Below are 15,996 nucleotides of genomic sequence, written 5' to 3'. Positions count from 1 at the left end.
CAATAAATCCCTTGGGTTTTTGGCTCTTTGAGTTTTTCTAAAGCTGATTTTATATTTCTGTCCTTCTGGGGGGGGGGGGGGGGGCTGCTGATTTTCAAGAGTATTTTTCTTATGTGAGTATGGGATGTGTGACTAGTCAGCAAAAATACTTAGATATTAAAGTCACATCCATGTGAATGACACGAGGAAATTTCCCCAACTGAGCATTGCATTACAAGTTACAACAAGATGAATTATAACAAATTCTTCAGCCAGCTCTCATTTTTTCATACATTCATCTGGAAAAAAGTGAGGTACTAAGACTGGACTGGAAAAGCAGTCAGTATCCAAAGAAAAAATTAAAAAGACCCCCAGAAAGCTACGATAGCTATTGCTCAAGTCCACTTTAAATGATTATAAGGAAGTCTGGCTAATTGGACTCAAAATATAAAGAAATTAGGGGTAGCCCAAACACAGTATTGAATATGATATTCAATACATGCCTTTTTATTACAGTTTCTTTGTGTCTCAATTTCAAGTTATTTTCATTTTCTTATACAGGAAAAATTACCTTTTTAAAAAAAAAAACAAAGATTAAATGAATGCACAGTTTAAATTGTATAAATCCCCCCCCCCCCCCCCTCTTTATGACCATTTCCAGTCTAGACTGGGCATAAACTATTTTCTCTTTGAATGCATTCGAGGAAAACCTCTCTCTTGGTTAAAAAAAAGCACTGCTGAGTGACTGTGTATGATTTTTTTCAATTAATCTTTTGCCTAGCTATTCCTCAGACAAAGTGCTCTGGTATTAAAAAAATGTAAACATGCCAATTTATCAGTTACATCTTCATGGCCACTTCCAACCTAAATTGATAGACTGGATAGACATCAGGCACTCTTATCATGATCGGTAAAGAAATATATGTATAGTTTATTAGTAGTATTTATTGTCATGATTATTATAGCTTATTAGTAGTGATTGTCAAAATAAGATTTATGGCAGTTCATTAAGCAAGCCTTCTGATGAACTAAGAACATCACCATTACAATATGTGTAGGCTATAGCTCTGTTCATTGAGCCAAAAAATTAAGATGAAAAATGTGAAAATAATAATAACAACAGCAATTGGATATAAATTAGAAACATTTACTGGGGATGGGTATTAATCATTATGTAAAATACCCTTCCTGTGTGGTAGAAACTGTTCGGTTGTGAGACAGGGCGTTTCCTACATTTTGAATGTGAAGATTATATGTACTTTAACAACGTTGTGTTGCTCTCGGGTCATAATCTGGTTATGTTTTATTTTTAATCCTAAATTATATCAAATAATAACGTCCTCCCAGCACGTAAACTGCTGTTGTGTTACGGTGTTGCGGCCACGGTTGGAGATCAACAGTCGCTTCGGACGGGTTGATTGTGTTCACCAGCGAGCAAATCCGCGAACAGAGTCACCTCTGATCACCCAGCGGCAGCAGCGGCCTCCATTTTAACTCCGACACCGAGCCGTACCTCACGTGTCCTGGGCTGTCTGTCTCACATGACCCGAGTGTTTGTTCCCGTGATCAGCACTTCCATCTCCGTCTGTGACACCGAATATCACTTTTTATTTTCACCCTGATGGATATGCTTGAACAGAGTCTGGACACCACAAGGTAACCGAGACTCGGCCAAAATGGCTAACTGACACAGGCTAGCTCCAACATGCTATTTCAGATGGCTGCTGTACGACGCTAACCAAGGCCTGAGCTGAAAACTGTTGTCAAAACGAGTTTATAAAGGGGACTGCACTGTAGTTACCAGTAATAGTGAAAGAGCTTTCAAGCGGTATAGATGGCTAGCTGTATGCAAGCAAGGTAATGTTATATTGTGGAAAACATCATCATAATTAGATTATAATACTACAGCAGCTAAGACAGCGTAAGCTAGCTCTTAAAACACACTTAGTTGTGTTGAAAGCCACAAGCCTGGGACAGAAGTAAGGGTTTTGTTTTTCAACAAGAATATGCTCTTGGTTGGCTTATGTCTTGCACAAATTTGGCATGAGTTAAGTCCGTGGGTAATAATTATGTTTATTCGAACATAAGATTGAGGAATGCTGGCTCGTCACGGAGTTTGTCAAATTGAGTTTTTTTCTTTCTTTCTGTTTTATGCATGCGACTTGCAGTCAAGATAAGCAAGAAGAAGAGGTTGTTCAGACATCTGAAGGTAAGCATTTATTCATTATGTTTTTATTGACAACGTGTGGCATTAGAATGGCAGTGATGTGTGCCAAAGCCTCTGACAGGTGTGACAAAATACAGTTATTAGAGATATATAGATATGCATTGCTTGGCATACTGTAACCTCTGGCATTGTTTACTGCAACTACAATAAAGCTCTTGTTAGCTGTCTGTGTTAGACTTCTTTCTCTTTCATACTAACAAGTGGTTGTTTCTTTTTCTGCCCTAATTTCCTTGGGAGACGGGACAGGAGAGGAGCACACGGCTGTTACAATAGCCAGTGTTCAGCAGGCTGCAGCATTTGGTGACCAAAACATACAATATCAGTTCCGCACTGAGGGCGGGCAGGTAAGTAACTAAGGGAAGGATGTGACATTACTGATGTGTGCTGCTTTTTAATGCCGGTTTAAGAAGGACTTTTAAGTGCTCCTGATGGCATACAGGCCTGGATATTAAGATTAAGCAACAACTTAATGCGTAAAATTGGATCTGGGCAGAGAAGGGAAAAAACACCCCAGAATCATTTTAAATGTCAGGTTGGAAAAATGGCCAAAGGGTGTTTGTGCTTGGTTACAGTTAGCAACAAACAGGCCCTCATAATCTATTGATAAGGGTGTTTTAGAAGAATTTGATCACTTTCATAGCACAATTTGTCAGTGGGGTGGAAGATGACACAAACGGTAAAAACACTCCACACCTTGTATGTAAGCTTGCCATTAAAGCTGCAGTCTGCAAGATTTGTTGTTGTCATACGTAAAGTCCTACTTTTTGGCATTTTAAGAGTTTACATGATCTATCAGAACGCTTGAAGTTGAAAACGGTGACCTCCGTAGTCGCAAAATGCAAGAAATGCTTATTTTTTAACCGAAAAATAAAAAGTTATTCAACTTCCTGTCCCGCCCCTTCAAAACACATGAGAACTCGTGCACGTCTACGTGCACACCAGATGCGCCCACACGACTCCTCATTCATCAACTCAGCTGTCATTTGCGATCATGGAAGACACAGTAAGTAGACTAGCCCGTAATGAAGTTCAATAATAAGCGTGGGGACGAGCCTACCTTGTATCGCGCGTGCACAATCGGTGATTGACAGGCAACAGAGCCCAGCTCGTAAACCCGATTGGTTACCTTTTACCGGTCCGGTCTGCAATTTTGTAAACAAACCTGCTGGCTTTGGAGGGACCTAGCGGGACATATAGGGGACCTAGAGAACTCATTTTTTTTTGTATTGGGGTATTTAATGTACTACTTTCAGAATCCCCGGACAGTTCCAGGCATTATGCTTGAAAAAGAGTTGCAGACTGCAGCTTTAAGTTTACTCTGAGATTTCAGCTTTGTTTTAGATTTTTTTGCAAAATTGTCGTCAGTTCACTTGGAGAATGTGTCTTCACAAACAGAGCTTCCTGTTGGGATTTCTTGTGTAGCTGTTGTTTATTTTTGCTGAATGTTTTGTGTCCCTGCCCATTTCCAAAGTCAGGAGGGAAGCTGTCTCTAAATTGCCTGAAGGTATAACTCAGTCTTTTTTTTTTTTTTTTTTTCTATTCCCACAATTGACCAGTGATTATCATCAAGGATTTATTCCAGTCACTAATGTGAAATTATCTTCAGTGAAGAACAATGAAATGGTAATACCAGTAAATAAACTGGAAAAATAACTGTGACATTGGAGTGGGTTTATCCATGTTTGGGTGATTTACACTGGAGAGAATTAAGTCAGTGATCCATGTGGCTTATTTGGCGTAAACACATCCAGTGTGAACGATCATGTGATTCTAGTCTGGTCTAGGATTGGCATGGGGCAACTGTCACATGTCAGTCAGGAGGAGAGTCACATGATAGAGGGATACAAATACTGATTCTTGGAACAAACAAGCTCATTTTCTTCACTTGTTTTTAAAATCAAATCAGGCACATTCTGAAGCATAAGCATATTGTGTTGGATGGTGAGATCCGTGCTCTGCGAGGGTTAGGATTATACTATTATATAGGATATATCAGAATTGGCTGAACTGAAGACAAACAGATATGATAAACAAATCTGCAAGCCAGGTAAGGTCTTGTTCCGTTAGCAGTACACCTGCTCTATGCGCTGTAGAGAATTGAAGCTCTCGGCTCCTAATTGTTTTCCTCTCAGTCTCTTTTACACATGTTTCCATCTCTGCCCTACAGGTGACGTATCGTGTTGTTCAGGTGACTGACCAGCACCTTGATGGAAGAGAGGATGCAGGAGGAGCAGTGAGTGTCGTCTCAACAGCTGCATTTGCTGGGGCTCCTCAGGCCGTGGCTCAGGTAACGCAACCTTTTTAAAGATTGAAAAGAACCCAGTATTGACTGTTTTTTTAAAAACTAACTGTGTTCTTCATGCATGTCTTGAGAGATGAGGGAATAATCTCCCTGAAGAAACTCAAACCAATATGAGATTATGTTACTGACCTCTTTTGTCTCTGTGAACACAGCCTGACATGCTTGTGCAAAACACTTAAAGATGTGTGAAAAAGCTAACAATTTATTTTCCTGTTAGGACACACGATGTGTTAGTGACCAGTAAGTAAGAAAATGCATTTATTGCTATTTTTCCAACAACCAAATATAAACTGTCTGATAATTCAGAGCACGACTGTGGACAAGAAACCCTTTTTTTTCAATTTAATTGAATCTTTCTGTATATATTTATTAACTTATTTTTGAGGTTATATTTTATACGAGTCCACCACAGCAATGCTTGTTGTCTTTATGCTTAATTGAATAAACCAATAAGGAAGAGATTGCAAGCCTTTTCTCTGGCTTCTGTTAAATGAGGAGAATGTAAACTAGCGGAAATGCGAGACCTTTAACCACCTCCCTCAGTTAACATGCTGGCCCCTCCTCATCCACATGTTTTTGGGATGAGGTTGGATTGTTTTGACAAATTACAAACTAATGCTACTTGTCAAAGTAAAGATATGGTTTACAGCTGAGTAATATGTCTCAGCTGACATTTTAGGAATGATTAACACCCTCTGGAGTATTGGTGTTGTACATATGTAATGTATAAATAAATATGCCTTTATCAACTAGAACAAATGGAATATTATCAGTTGTTCTTATAGTTATTAGTACTAAAACGTTATATCTGTTTACCTCTGATGGTTTGTTAAATGGCAAAGCTGTACACGCAGTTTAGTGTGTGCCTGAGCATGGAGCCTGGCTGATGTTCAATTCTCAGAATAAGGAGATTAAGATGTAGTTGTCTGTTTTTTTTGTTTTTTTTTGTAGTGTCATTCTGGGAAACTGTACAAAAGTTTCAGCCAGATTTAGAACCTATTTTTGGTTTAGAATATGGGATTTTCATGAAAAAAATAGTATTCATTCAAAGTATACTGATGGTTTTTCTGACCTTGCCATTATCCCTGCTAAGAAGATATCCTCTGCTCCTGCTCTCCTCTTTATCCCAGCTGTCAAACTTCACTGTGTCTTTCTCGGGGGGTCTAGAAGGGACACCATTATTGAGAATGAGGTGTGCGTTTACCTGCTGTGACTGCTCCACCGCTACTTGCTCATGTCTCTCTCCTGTTTGTCTCTTATCTGTCACAGGCTGTGATCCAAAACCCTTTCAGTAATGGAGGAAGCCCAGCAGGAGAGGCGGTGGGAGGGGAGACCCGCTTCGCTTATTTCCCCGCGACCGCGGTGAGCGACGGGACTGTGTCTGTGCAGGCCGCCACAGACCCAACACTCACACAGGCAGGGGGTGAGTCAGTTCTTACTCTTAATCTGGCCTGAAGCACATCACAGTGCCACGGGGCTAATTAAGCCATTATTTTGACAAACAGGAGTGCATTACAAGTACTTTCAATTTGGATTAGCTTCTCTTTTTTTAGTAGGCTAGTTCTAAAAGAACCATGATCCCCACAGCTTTGCCGTATGTTTAAAAAAAATGTTTTCACTTTTTATTAGTTATAAATATGAACGAAGAACCTCTCTCAACAGAACATTAGCATTTTTGTTTGTTTTTATAGCTGGAGATTTAGATACTGTTTATTAAAGTTGTGCTCAGTTTTGGAATAAAAAAAATCTGCAACATATTTTGCTCAGTCTCTGCTCAGGAATATGTTAAAAATCCTGCCATGACTAAAATATGCCTCTTCCAACTTAAATATTACTGCAGGCCAAAACTAAATTGGCTACATGGATCATATTTATTTGCCGTTAACTTCATGTCACATGTCCTCCCACTCGTTCTCTTTTCATCCTTACAGCCATATGTCGTTGTCTGGCTGTCCTAAGTGTCCTTGTGGTTTTATGTTGGCTTTTTTCACATGAGATTTAGTTCTATTATGTACAACCAGCATTTATATTTCTGTGAGACAGCAAGGTCTAGATCGAGCAAGCATACTGTTATAGACGGCTGATTGAATAATGCATTTTCAGTATTTTCTGATGGTTCAGGAGCTGAGCATTGCAGGTTTGAAAAGTGTCGTGCCTGGCCAGCATTTATTGTTGGGATTTGTAATTCGTGACTCAGTGTTTCTGCTGCTGTCTAGGCTTTTAGTTTTTACCTTTGTCGGCCCAGGCATCACGTCTGGTAAGGCACAAAACTGGAATCAAATGGAATTTGTACCTCAACTTAATTCCCATCTCAATATGGCCAAGGATATTGTCAAATTTGGAACCCATTAAGATTGTGAGCTGCTTGTTCCTTATTGCTTTTATTTGCTTAATTTTTTTTCTCCAGTGACTGAAATTACAGCCAAGTAGTAAAACCATCTACAGTTTCCATTTTGTACTTAATAAAACAAATGTGAGTTTAATCAGTCTTGCCAAGCTCAGTCAGGCTTGTAAACCCAAAGCACCTTTCCCAGTTGAGCAAAGAGTTTTGTCATGCTCTGAAACAATTCACAGGCCCTATCAGGGGTCACACAAATTCCTTCACTGAGGGAGTTTCCTTGAAACATTAAGTTTCTTTAACATATTACATCCCTGAACTATAGATCTTGTAGATGATTGGACTAATCCAGCACATCCACATACCCTTACAGTCTCCAGCTCAGCATTGTGTCTTCTTGCATCACATGACACACACACGCCCACAGAAGTCGGTCTCTCAACGCCATATCAGTTGATACCTCAGATGTGTGTCTTGTGTAATGGAAAATAGCTGCCGCTTTAGGAGTGAGACTAGATTGGAGCTCAAATTGGAGGGTAGTTTGATGCAAGGGCTAAAGTGCTTGATGTTGGTTGAGCATCCTAAAGCCTTAAGATGTCTTACTAAGCAGGAAGACCTGTAGTCGGGTATAACAGACAGGAAAACCAGAGGTCATCTGAGGTTTTGGATCTTACTTGTAGGATATTCACTGCAGTAGAGCTGGATCTTAAACAAAATGTTGTGCTGTCTTCTTCCTCTTTGCTGACTTCATACACCCATGGTTCCTACAGGTCAGTTTTATGTGATGATGACACCCCCTGATGTCATTCAGACAGGCGCACCACGAAGCATTGCCCCGCGCACACAGCCCTACCCAGCGTAAGTATCTTCTCTCTGTTACGGCTTGATGGACAGCATTCACAGTTAAGTCTCGGATACATTTTTTTTTTTCTTTAAAACAAACAGTGGTTCTTGTAAAACACTCATTCTCCTCCACCTAAATGCAGCTTGACATTTGGTATTTCATGTGTTGATCTAACAATCTTACAATTTCTTATATTGAGCTTGAAGTTAAGTTTCGGTTCAAATTGGAGATAATATTCAGTGCTAAAAGCTGTTGATTAAATCTGATTACGGTAATTAAAGGGATAAAATTTTGTGTCAGTGCTGTAACCCTTTTATTGCAACAATAATACCTATAGAGTGATGCTCTGCTTGATGGAGACTTCACTCTATTCACTTAACTCCATCCATCACAGTTTCAAGTGGATATCAGTAAATTATCAAGATGCATTAAATTAATAAAGCATGCTTATGCAGGAAAATGCTTAAGAGATGGATTGAGTTGGCTGTGATGTATGTACCTGCTAGTTAGTTTACTGTCTCCCATGACAGAATACGGTTGGAGCACATGAATGTAAAACAACTTCCACATCTGTTTTAACAAATGTCAGGCTCAAATTCAGCACTCTTGCTTTAATTTGTACTCAAACATTTTTCTTGCCAGGAAATCTTATCTTATCTTATTTTATCATGAGATTGATTTCTTTTCTCTTTGCTTATTCAAGGATTTCTATGTCAGCACGTAGTGGTTGGATAGTTTTTTTTTTTTTTCTTCTTCTTCTTCTTCAGAATCACATTTAGTCTGTCTCTAAAGGCAACAACACACATCATTATAAAGGTACAGCTCAAGAGATCTGTCTCAGACTCTCCAACTGTTGGCCCCATGCTGGTGATTTCAGCTATTGACATGATCAGCAGGCCCACCTGAACAAAGACTTTTTCTTTTTTGTAGTTACACGCCACCAGGATCGTTCTGGCTTACTATGGATGCTTCTTTATAAAATAAGTTTCTGTCAAGCTCCAAAAACACACTGGCACATGAGCACTGGTGCTGAGAAAAGCAAAGTTCTTGAATGTCAAGAGGTTAATTTTTCCATTGTTCGGTAAAAGCAAAAGCCAAAGTTATTTGCTTGCTTGGTTGCTAAAACTGAGCACATGAGTCATTATCAAATTGAGTTATCTCTGACTTAAGTGAATATTCCTCGACTTAACCTTTAAACACGTGATTCGTCCTGGATTATAGTTATTCAGCTAGTGCTCCTAAGAGCAGTTGAACTTTTACACAAGGTCGCAACTTGTTGTAGTTGGCAAATGCATCAATCCGAGTTATTGAAAACCACAGTTAGGAGATGCACCATACCTTTAACTGACTGCTTTTTAACATCAGTTTGAGTGTCTACACTAAACTAATCAGCTGTTTCCATACTTCTTTTCAAGAACTTTAGACTTCTGAAGAATTTTGGCTCCTTTGCTGATGTGGGCAGCTTTAAGGGTGGAGCAGCCTTACATTTGTCTGCAGCTTTTCTATGTTTGATTAAACTTAATGTTGACTCTTTCCAGTCAAGAGTAAAGAAATAGCTTTGTTGCATTTTATGTCTGCATTTGCATGCACTGAATACAATGAAATGTTTTTTCATGTCTCCCAATGCCTGTGTGCTATATGTCTGTTTCTCTTTATTCCCTCTTAAATGAATAATGAATGATTTTCAGTTTCAAGTGTCGGAGATATATTTAAGTGTAGAGTAATGCAGTGACACTACCCTTGCATGTGAACAAAGTGAATGAAAACTTCCCACCCTATCTACCGTTTGCAGAGATGAAAACGAGCTGCTGCAGCATGAAGGTTTAAACTGGTGAGGACAGTTTCCACATTTCTCCCACACTCCTTTTTAAAGCAAATGAATTAATCAAATAAGATCACAAGAAGAGAAGTGGCACACAAACCTCTGCCCTCCTCTCCTCTGCACCCCTCCCTTTCCATAACTCCCCTGGTGATTCTCCCAGCTCTTGATGTGCGAGACACAGATTGTAGTAGCATTTGTTCAGTGCCGACCCTGATCCATTGTTGTAGGCTGTGCTTGTGGAAAATAAAATTCTCCATTAGGACTTAGAAATTAGGTCATTCTTCTCTATGTGTAAAAAAAAATGGCAAGCTCCACACTTTTAATTTAGTATCACATTAAAGTGTCCTTTGTTGTAGTTGTGTTTTGTTCTCATTTAGCCTAGTTTTTGAAGTTGGTGCTTAAACTACTTGGACTGTATTTTGAGGTTTTTGTTTATATGCTGCAGGACACCTTTATAGGTTGGGTTGATCCAACATTGTTATCTTGATAAATAAAGCTAGGGGAAACCTTGTGTTGTCAATTTAGCAATTTCTGCACATATCCAGTTAATGGTGACTAATAGGCTCATGTTCAATATGGTCGGTCTCTGTTAAATCATCCATTTGAATAGTAAGCAGCCCTAGCTGCTTTCCTTGTGTCTCATTGTGTCTTATTATCAAGGCTATGGCTTGGTTATGAAAATAGTAGAGCTCTAAAAGAGAGGGCAGAAGGGGTAGAAATGGCATTTTTCTTTCACAGATCAATGAGACCACATAAGCTCAGTTCTTTCAAATAAAATGAAGAAAGTGCTTCAGCAGTGGGGTATGCTCTGTTAATTTTCTAGATCTTTGTGGCAACACAAACTCTCAGGAGCGCTTAGATGACATATGGCTCTAAATCGTGAAAAGGGGGATATTCCTCTGGGTATGCACATTTGGTTATTCAGACAGTCATCCTCATTTTAGAAGAGTACTGTTAGACAGAATCCATTTTACAGCTGAAATCCCATTAAGATATATTGAGATAAAAGAGAGTGTCATTTAGCTTTGCAGACCATCTCTAAAGAAACTATCAGCAGTCAAGTTGTGCTAATAGGACACAAATTCTCTGCTGGAGATTGAGGAGGAGATGAACAAAAAAGGATGACCTTTTATAAGATGCTTATTCACTTAATGTAGAGAGTAAGCAACAGTGAGACCAATCTGAAAAATGTTCATGGGCAGATTAAGTATTTCTCTGCATCATTTCTATACTTCTTCATGGAAGTTGATTGATTTTGAGGTATTTTTTTTTTTCAGCCCTTGGTTGAGATATGAACATGGTTAAGTTATAGAATAGTCCACATGTGATATTACACGAGCCTGTTATTGGTTTATTGGCTTGTTCATGCCATGAAAGATGGCTGGATAAGTCTCCCAATAACTTCTCAGGGACTTAATTAACAGACTCCTCAGGGAAGATCCAGAGACAAGAGATGGTTGTGTCATAAGGCAAACACCCAGACTCCAAGAGATGGCATCTGGTTTTCTGTGGTTTTGTAATTTTACAGCATAATGGAACAGTGTCCTCCCTCCGGGCCGCACCTGAGAAGAGGGCAGCTAGAAGAAGGTGGGCCTGGCCTTAGTTTTCCAGTTATGGTGTTTGAGGCTGGGGGCTGGGGCGTCACAACTGCAGCCGTAGCTTGTGTAGGCAGTGCATGTCTTTGTTTTTCTGCCTTAGGCACCACACAACTTCTAAAGCTTATTTTAGATAGCAATTACAATTGTCTTGAATTTAAAGATAACAGTGAAGAATGGGTTTTGAATAGGCATGGGATTAGTTAAATTTGAGGCATTGGATTTGTACTTGATTGTATGGTGCTTTAGAGATTGGTAGATATTGTCGTGCATGAAAAGTATTTTATTTTCTATTTATCTGCAGGAAAATGGATGGACCCCGAACGCCAAGAGATGAAAGGAGAAGAGCGCAACATAATGAAGGTGGGCAATTAGCGATGATTGTGGCTTTTGATTTCAGACAGTAGCACACAATGCAGTGTGGTGTCTAAATGGAGCTTTTCCTGTAAGAGAAAATCACCAAGCTCGGTCAAAATATGCTGTTATTGTAAAACTAGATGGCAGCATTTGTGTTTGAACTGCCCACTAGAGGCTACTGTTGAGCTGCCAAATTAAGGCAGGGTATTTGATCTAGGAAAGGAAAAAAAACACCCCCTTCTGTATGTCGGTTAAAAAAGAAATCTGATAATACACATTTTTAAATCTGTTCCTTTTTTAAATGCCATTTTTTTAGTTGAAAGGCGGCGAAGAGACAAGATCAACAACTGGATTGTTACACTTTCCAAAATCATCCCTGACTGTAACATGGACAGTACCAAGACTGGAGCAGTAAGCATGTTTTCACTTTACCCTTTACTGCCATTTTAGATTTCTACTTTTCATCTGTATGATCCCATCTCTGTCCCTTTAGAGCAAAGGAGGCATCCTATCTAAAGCATGTGACTACATCCGTGAGCTGAGGCAAAGCAACCAGCGACTGCAGGAGAGTCTGAAGGAAGTGGAGAGGATACAAGTGGACAATGAGTTGTGCAGGCAGCAGGTATTAATATCGCTCTTTGCTCTGGCCTGGAAATGTGGCATGGAGCGTAGTTTCAATGACTTCAGTAATGGGTAAAGAAGGTCTATGAATTATAATTCAAAATGCTCCCTTTGAGGCGGTTGGGTGTAGCAGATAAATAAATCGGCACATATTAAGGCAGCCATAGTGGGCTGCATATGTGGCTGTGAAGATTGCCACAGCACTGAATAGATTGGTTTGCTGTGTGGTGCATTGCAACATTCAGTGGGTAAATCTCAGAAGGAAGAAATCCTCCTAGCTCCATATGCATCTTGATTTCTCCAAAACAAACCCCCTTGGATTGCAGGCTGTATAGCTAATCACAGCCTGACAAAGCGGATCAAAGAGTTTGCACTCATATAATGAGAAGTGTTACCTGTCACTGCTTTAAGAGACTGCGGGAATAATACACACAGGAGTTGTGTGGGAACTAAGTGCATGCGTATGCACTCAAAAGTATTGTGAAATTTTGGAGCTCTGAGGCTGCCACGTCTCCCTCTTGAATCCCGGGCCTGCAAGGCAATATGTTTTTATTCTGATGCTCAAAGTATACCATCCTTCCCTCAGTCCCTTGTAGGGGGGGGCAGTGAAGTCAGAGTTCACCCACGGGAAATGAAGCAGAGATGACATACCTCAAGATTTGATTATCCAGTTGGTTGTGCCTTTGAACAGGGCTGCATGAATTTGATCTAATCCCAGGTATTGCTCAGCCCTGTTTATACATTACTTTACACCAGTCTTCAAACAAATAAGTTTGTAAACCATAAACTATGCTTAGCTGTCACTGGGATAAAGAAGTCGATGCTGAGGCTTTTCTTTTTGTCCTTTGTTCTATAGATCGAAGAGCTGAAGAATGAGAATGCCCTGCTTCGAGCGCAGCTCCAGCAGCACGGCATCGAGATGATCGGGGAGACTCCGCCGCAGTAAACCTAATGAAAAGAGGAGGGAGGAGCGCCACCACTCAAACATGTAACTGACGTGGCGATTGGAAAAGGACATGTGGAGAATCACTTTCTTTTTAGTGATTGCTTCCTTCCCTGGGTTCCCAGGCTGCGAACCCTTCACCAGCCATTTGCGGCTGCACTTGACTGTCCTATTGAGATAACCACCTGTTGCAACTCAGTAGAAATGAGCTTCGAGAAAAGATGTCCACTCACCTCCATCAGAGTGTTTTACTAGCACTAGCTATGGAACAGAACCTCTGCTGGACTTCTCCTGTGTTTTGTATTTATGTAGCCTCACTCATGGACTATGATTTTTGTCCTCGAAGTTTGCTCCCTGTCAGTTTTTGTTTTCTCCCCAGTTATTAATTTTGTCATAGTTCATGCTTTTATTCAGTTTGTGTTTTTTGATTTCTGTATTAATATGTTGTTTTTAGCTGATTTAATTTATTAGTTAGCTTGCTGACAGAAGCCTTGATGGAGACCAGTTACGTTGAAACTCATGCAGAGATGCAATTTTAAGTGAGAAAACATCAAAGTATGCAAAACATGGTTCAAGAGATAGAAATAACATGACACACTTAACTTACCTAAACCCAAAGATGAACAAGAAGCTGCGCACACCGTTGCCTCTCAGCTGATTTATGTAAATATGACTTCTCATGTTTTAATACAGATGTTACAGAATGTTAGAGCAGATTACCTCTGGGAGTCAACAATCAATAACTCATTAGCTCCATGCTGGCCCTGCATCATAATGATAACCATGAAGTGTGCAATCTTGAAGCTTGATATGGAAAAATAGACAGTGGTATACTTGAATTGTTGGGCATTTGCTAGATGGGAAAAATCACTTAAAAAAAAAAAAAAAAGATTTGTGACTTCAGATTTTTCTGATGGTATTTAACTATAAATTCAAAGATGAAAGTGTGAGACAGACAATTTCCAACTCTGCACTTTGGATCATCAACTGGAGAGGAATGCAGAGCAGTTCCCAATTTTTTCCAAGCCGTGTTTAGGTACTGTGGGTTTATTTTTTCATCTTTTGTTCTTGTGTGATTTAGGGGTGTGTGAATATGTGTAAGAATAATCCCCACATGCTTCAGTTCAGGCTGTTTGCTCTATTTTTGGTATTGCAACTCTTCAAATAGAGCTCAACACACAGGAGGAGGTTGGTGGGAGCGGGGAGGTGGGGGGCACCCTGGAGAGCAGTACTCAAAGACTTTTCATCGCTACAGAAAAGGAGCGCACAGAAATACTGTGTTGCTCTTTTAGCTGAAACGACAACTGGTTTTCCAAGAAAAGATTGACTATTTGGAAAATGGGAAACTTAGAAATGGTCTCACATTTTTCTCCACCCACTCAGGCAAACAATAAGTAAACTATAATTGGTTGCACAAACAGCAGAAGCCAATATTGATATTGTTGATGATTTTTGTGAATGACAATACATGATGTGTTTTTGTTCTGCTTCGGACAACGTGGGTGAAAGCAGAAGAAGGATATCAAGTTTCGGAGCCACTCATTACACCGTGATTGCTTCTCCCTGTATCAGAAGCTCAGGATTGAGAAAACCAACACTCAGACCCCTGGCAAAATGGGGTGGACTATTATTACATTTTAATATCTGAGACTCTGTAAGTTAACAGCTTGTGCTTTGAAAGTGCTGCTCTGCTGCAACTGCTAGATTCAAACCTGATAGGAATAGTGCAAGTGTCTGATCTATCAAACTAGGCTCGTGGCCAAAGTTGAAAGATAGATGTGCAGTAGAATTTCTTTTTGTTTTTTTTGTACACCTCAGAGGAGAGCAGAGAATGTAAGACATGATTAATGCTTTGGAAGATGGGATTTTCACAAAATAATTTGTGGCTACTTCTTTTTTTTTTCTTGCTTTTCTTTTTTGAAATGGCAAAAGAAAGAAAAAAGCTTTCTCTGTGTAGCAGCCTCACTGTTCTCAGGTTAGAGACATCTTTTCTAAGTAAAATGGTGGAAAATAAAACTTTCACTATAGCTAATACTCTTGATTGACTCTGGCTTTGGTTCATTCATCAGATCTTCGATGAGCAAATGAAAAATGCCTTATTTCTTGTAGGGTAGAGTTTCAGCCACTTATGAGTTTGTCCAAGTATATTTGTTAAACTTTGGCTCAAATCTCAAGACCTCTGGTGTAAAATTCAGATACATTTTTTTTAGGTGGTGCTTTATTTCTTATTTGCAAATCATTCACTTGGCTGTTCCCAATTTATGCCTTTTAGAACTCTAAATATCCCTGATAAAATTGGCAGTAATTTAATATTTCTATCATTTAGAAATTTATGACACTTTTTTTTTTTATTTTCTAAATTTGATTGACAGTGCAGTCAACAAGCAACGCACCATTAAAAGTAAGATTCGAGTTAGTCCTGATTCTTATTTGACATCACCTTTCTTTATGAAGCCCAATTCGTCAATAAGAAGCTAATTAAGAAAATTTAATTTCAGAGTCTTAAAGTGTAACCAGGATTCTTAAGGTCTTTTTTTTTATTTATTTTTTTATTGATATACCCTCTGTGACATTAATTACAGCACTGAATGATCCTGCAAATTCTGCTGGGTTTTCACCTATAGGTGGCCCTGCAGCAAAATGATACATTTAAATGACCAGTGGATTACCTGGAATCTTAACTTCCTTGAAAATAAAAAAAAAAACAATCTGTCCTCTACAAATCTAGCAGACATTTTGACATGTAATCCAGAGAAGGTGGGTGTCCGATGACAACAGTGCACTTAGATAAGCTTGTCCTGGTCCTGATATTCTGCATGTTGGTTAACTTGGGTCTCTTGATGGACCTGAGGCATTATTATCTTAATTTCACCACTGTTTCTCCTGTTGTGACAACTCAAAATGTTAGCTGTGAAAGTAAAATTCAGGCTTCAGATTTAGACATGTATGGCTATATTGATATTGATGC

The 15,996-nt window shown here is 39.4% G+C and overlaps 1 protein-coding gene across 4 annotated transcripts; it reads left to right on the top strand.

Annotated features, from left to right (window-relative positions):
* Positions 1–1,220: 1,220 nt before the first annotated feature.
* On the top strand, positions 1,221–15,067 carry usf2l (upstream transcription factor 2, c-fos interacting-like). Of its 4 annotated transcripts, XR_012769825.1 has the most exons (12): positions 1,221–1,635; positions 2,148–2,188; positions 2,444–2,550; positions 4,374–4,493; positions 5,778–5,931; positions 7,617–7,704; positions 9,483–9,521; positions 11,412–11,470; positions 11,781–11,875; positions 11,958–12,086; positions 12,672–12,803; positions 12,942–13,026. XR_012769825.1 is itself a non-coding variant. In XM_075466056.1 (11 exons), the coding sequence occupies exons 1-11, from the start codon at positions 1,601–1,603 to the stop codon at positions 13,029–13,031; spliced, it is 957 nt and encodes a 318-aa protein (XP_075322171.1). In that variant the 5' UTR covers positions 1,225–1,600; the 3' UTR covers positions 13,032–15,067. The 4 variants fall into 4 exon arrangements, 3 of the variants coding, with proteins under 3 accessions (XP_075322171.1, XP_075322173.1, XP_075322174.1); XM_075466056.1 differs by lacking the exon at positions 12,672–12,803 and having other exon boundaries at positions 1,225–1,635; positions 12,942–15,067; XM_075466058.1 differs by lacking the exons at positions 9,483–9,521; positions 12,672–12,803 and having other exon boundaries at positions 1,225–1,635; positions 12,942–15,067.
* The last annotated feature ends 929 nt before the right edge of the window (positions 15,068–15,996 follow it).

This window comes from Odontesthes bonariensis, chromosome 5 (assembly GCF_027942865.1).
Source record: "Odontesthes bonariensis isolate fOdoBon6 chromosome 5, fOdoBon6.hap1, whole genome shotgun sequence".
Taxonomy (NCBI): Eukaryota; Metazoa; Chordata; class Actinopteri; order Atheriniformes; family Atherinopsidae; genus Odontesthes; species Odontesthes bonariensis.
This window is presented reverse-complemented; position numbering and strand designations above follow the sequence as displayed.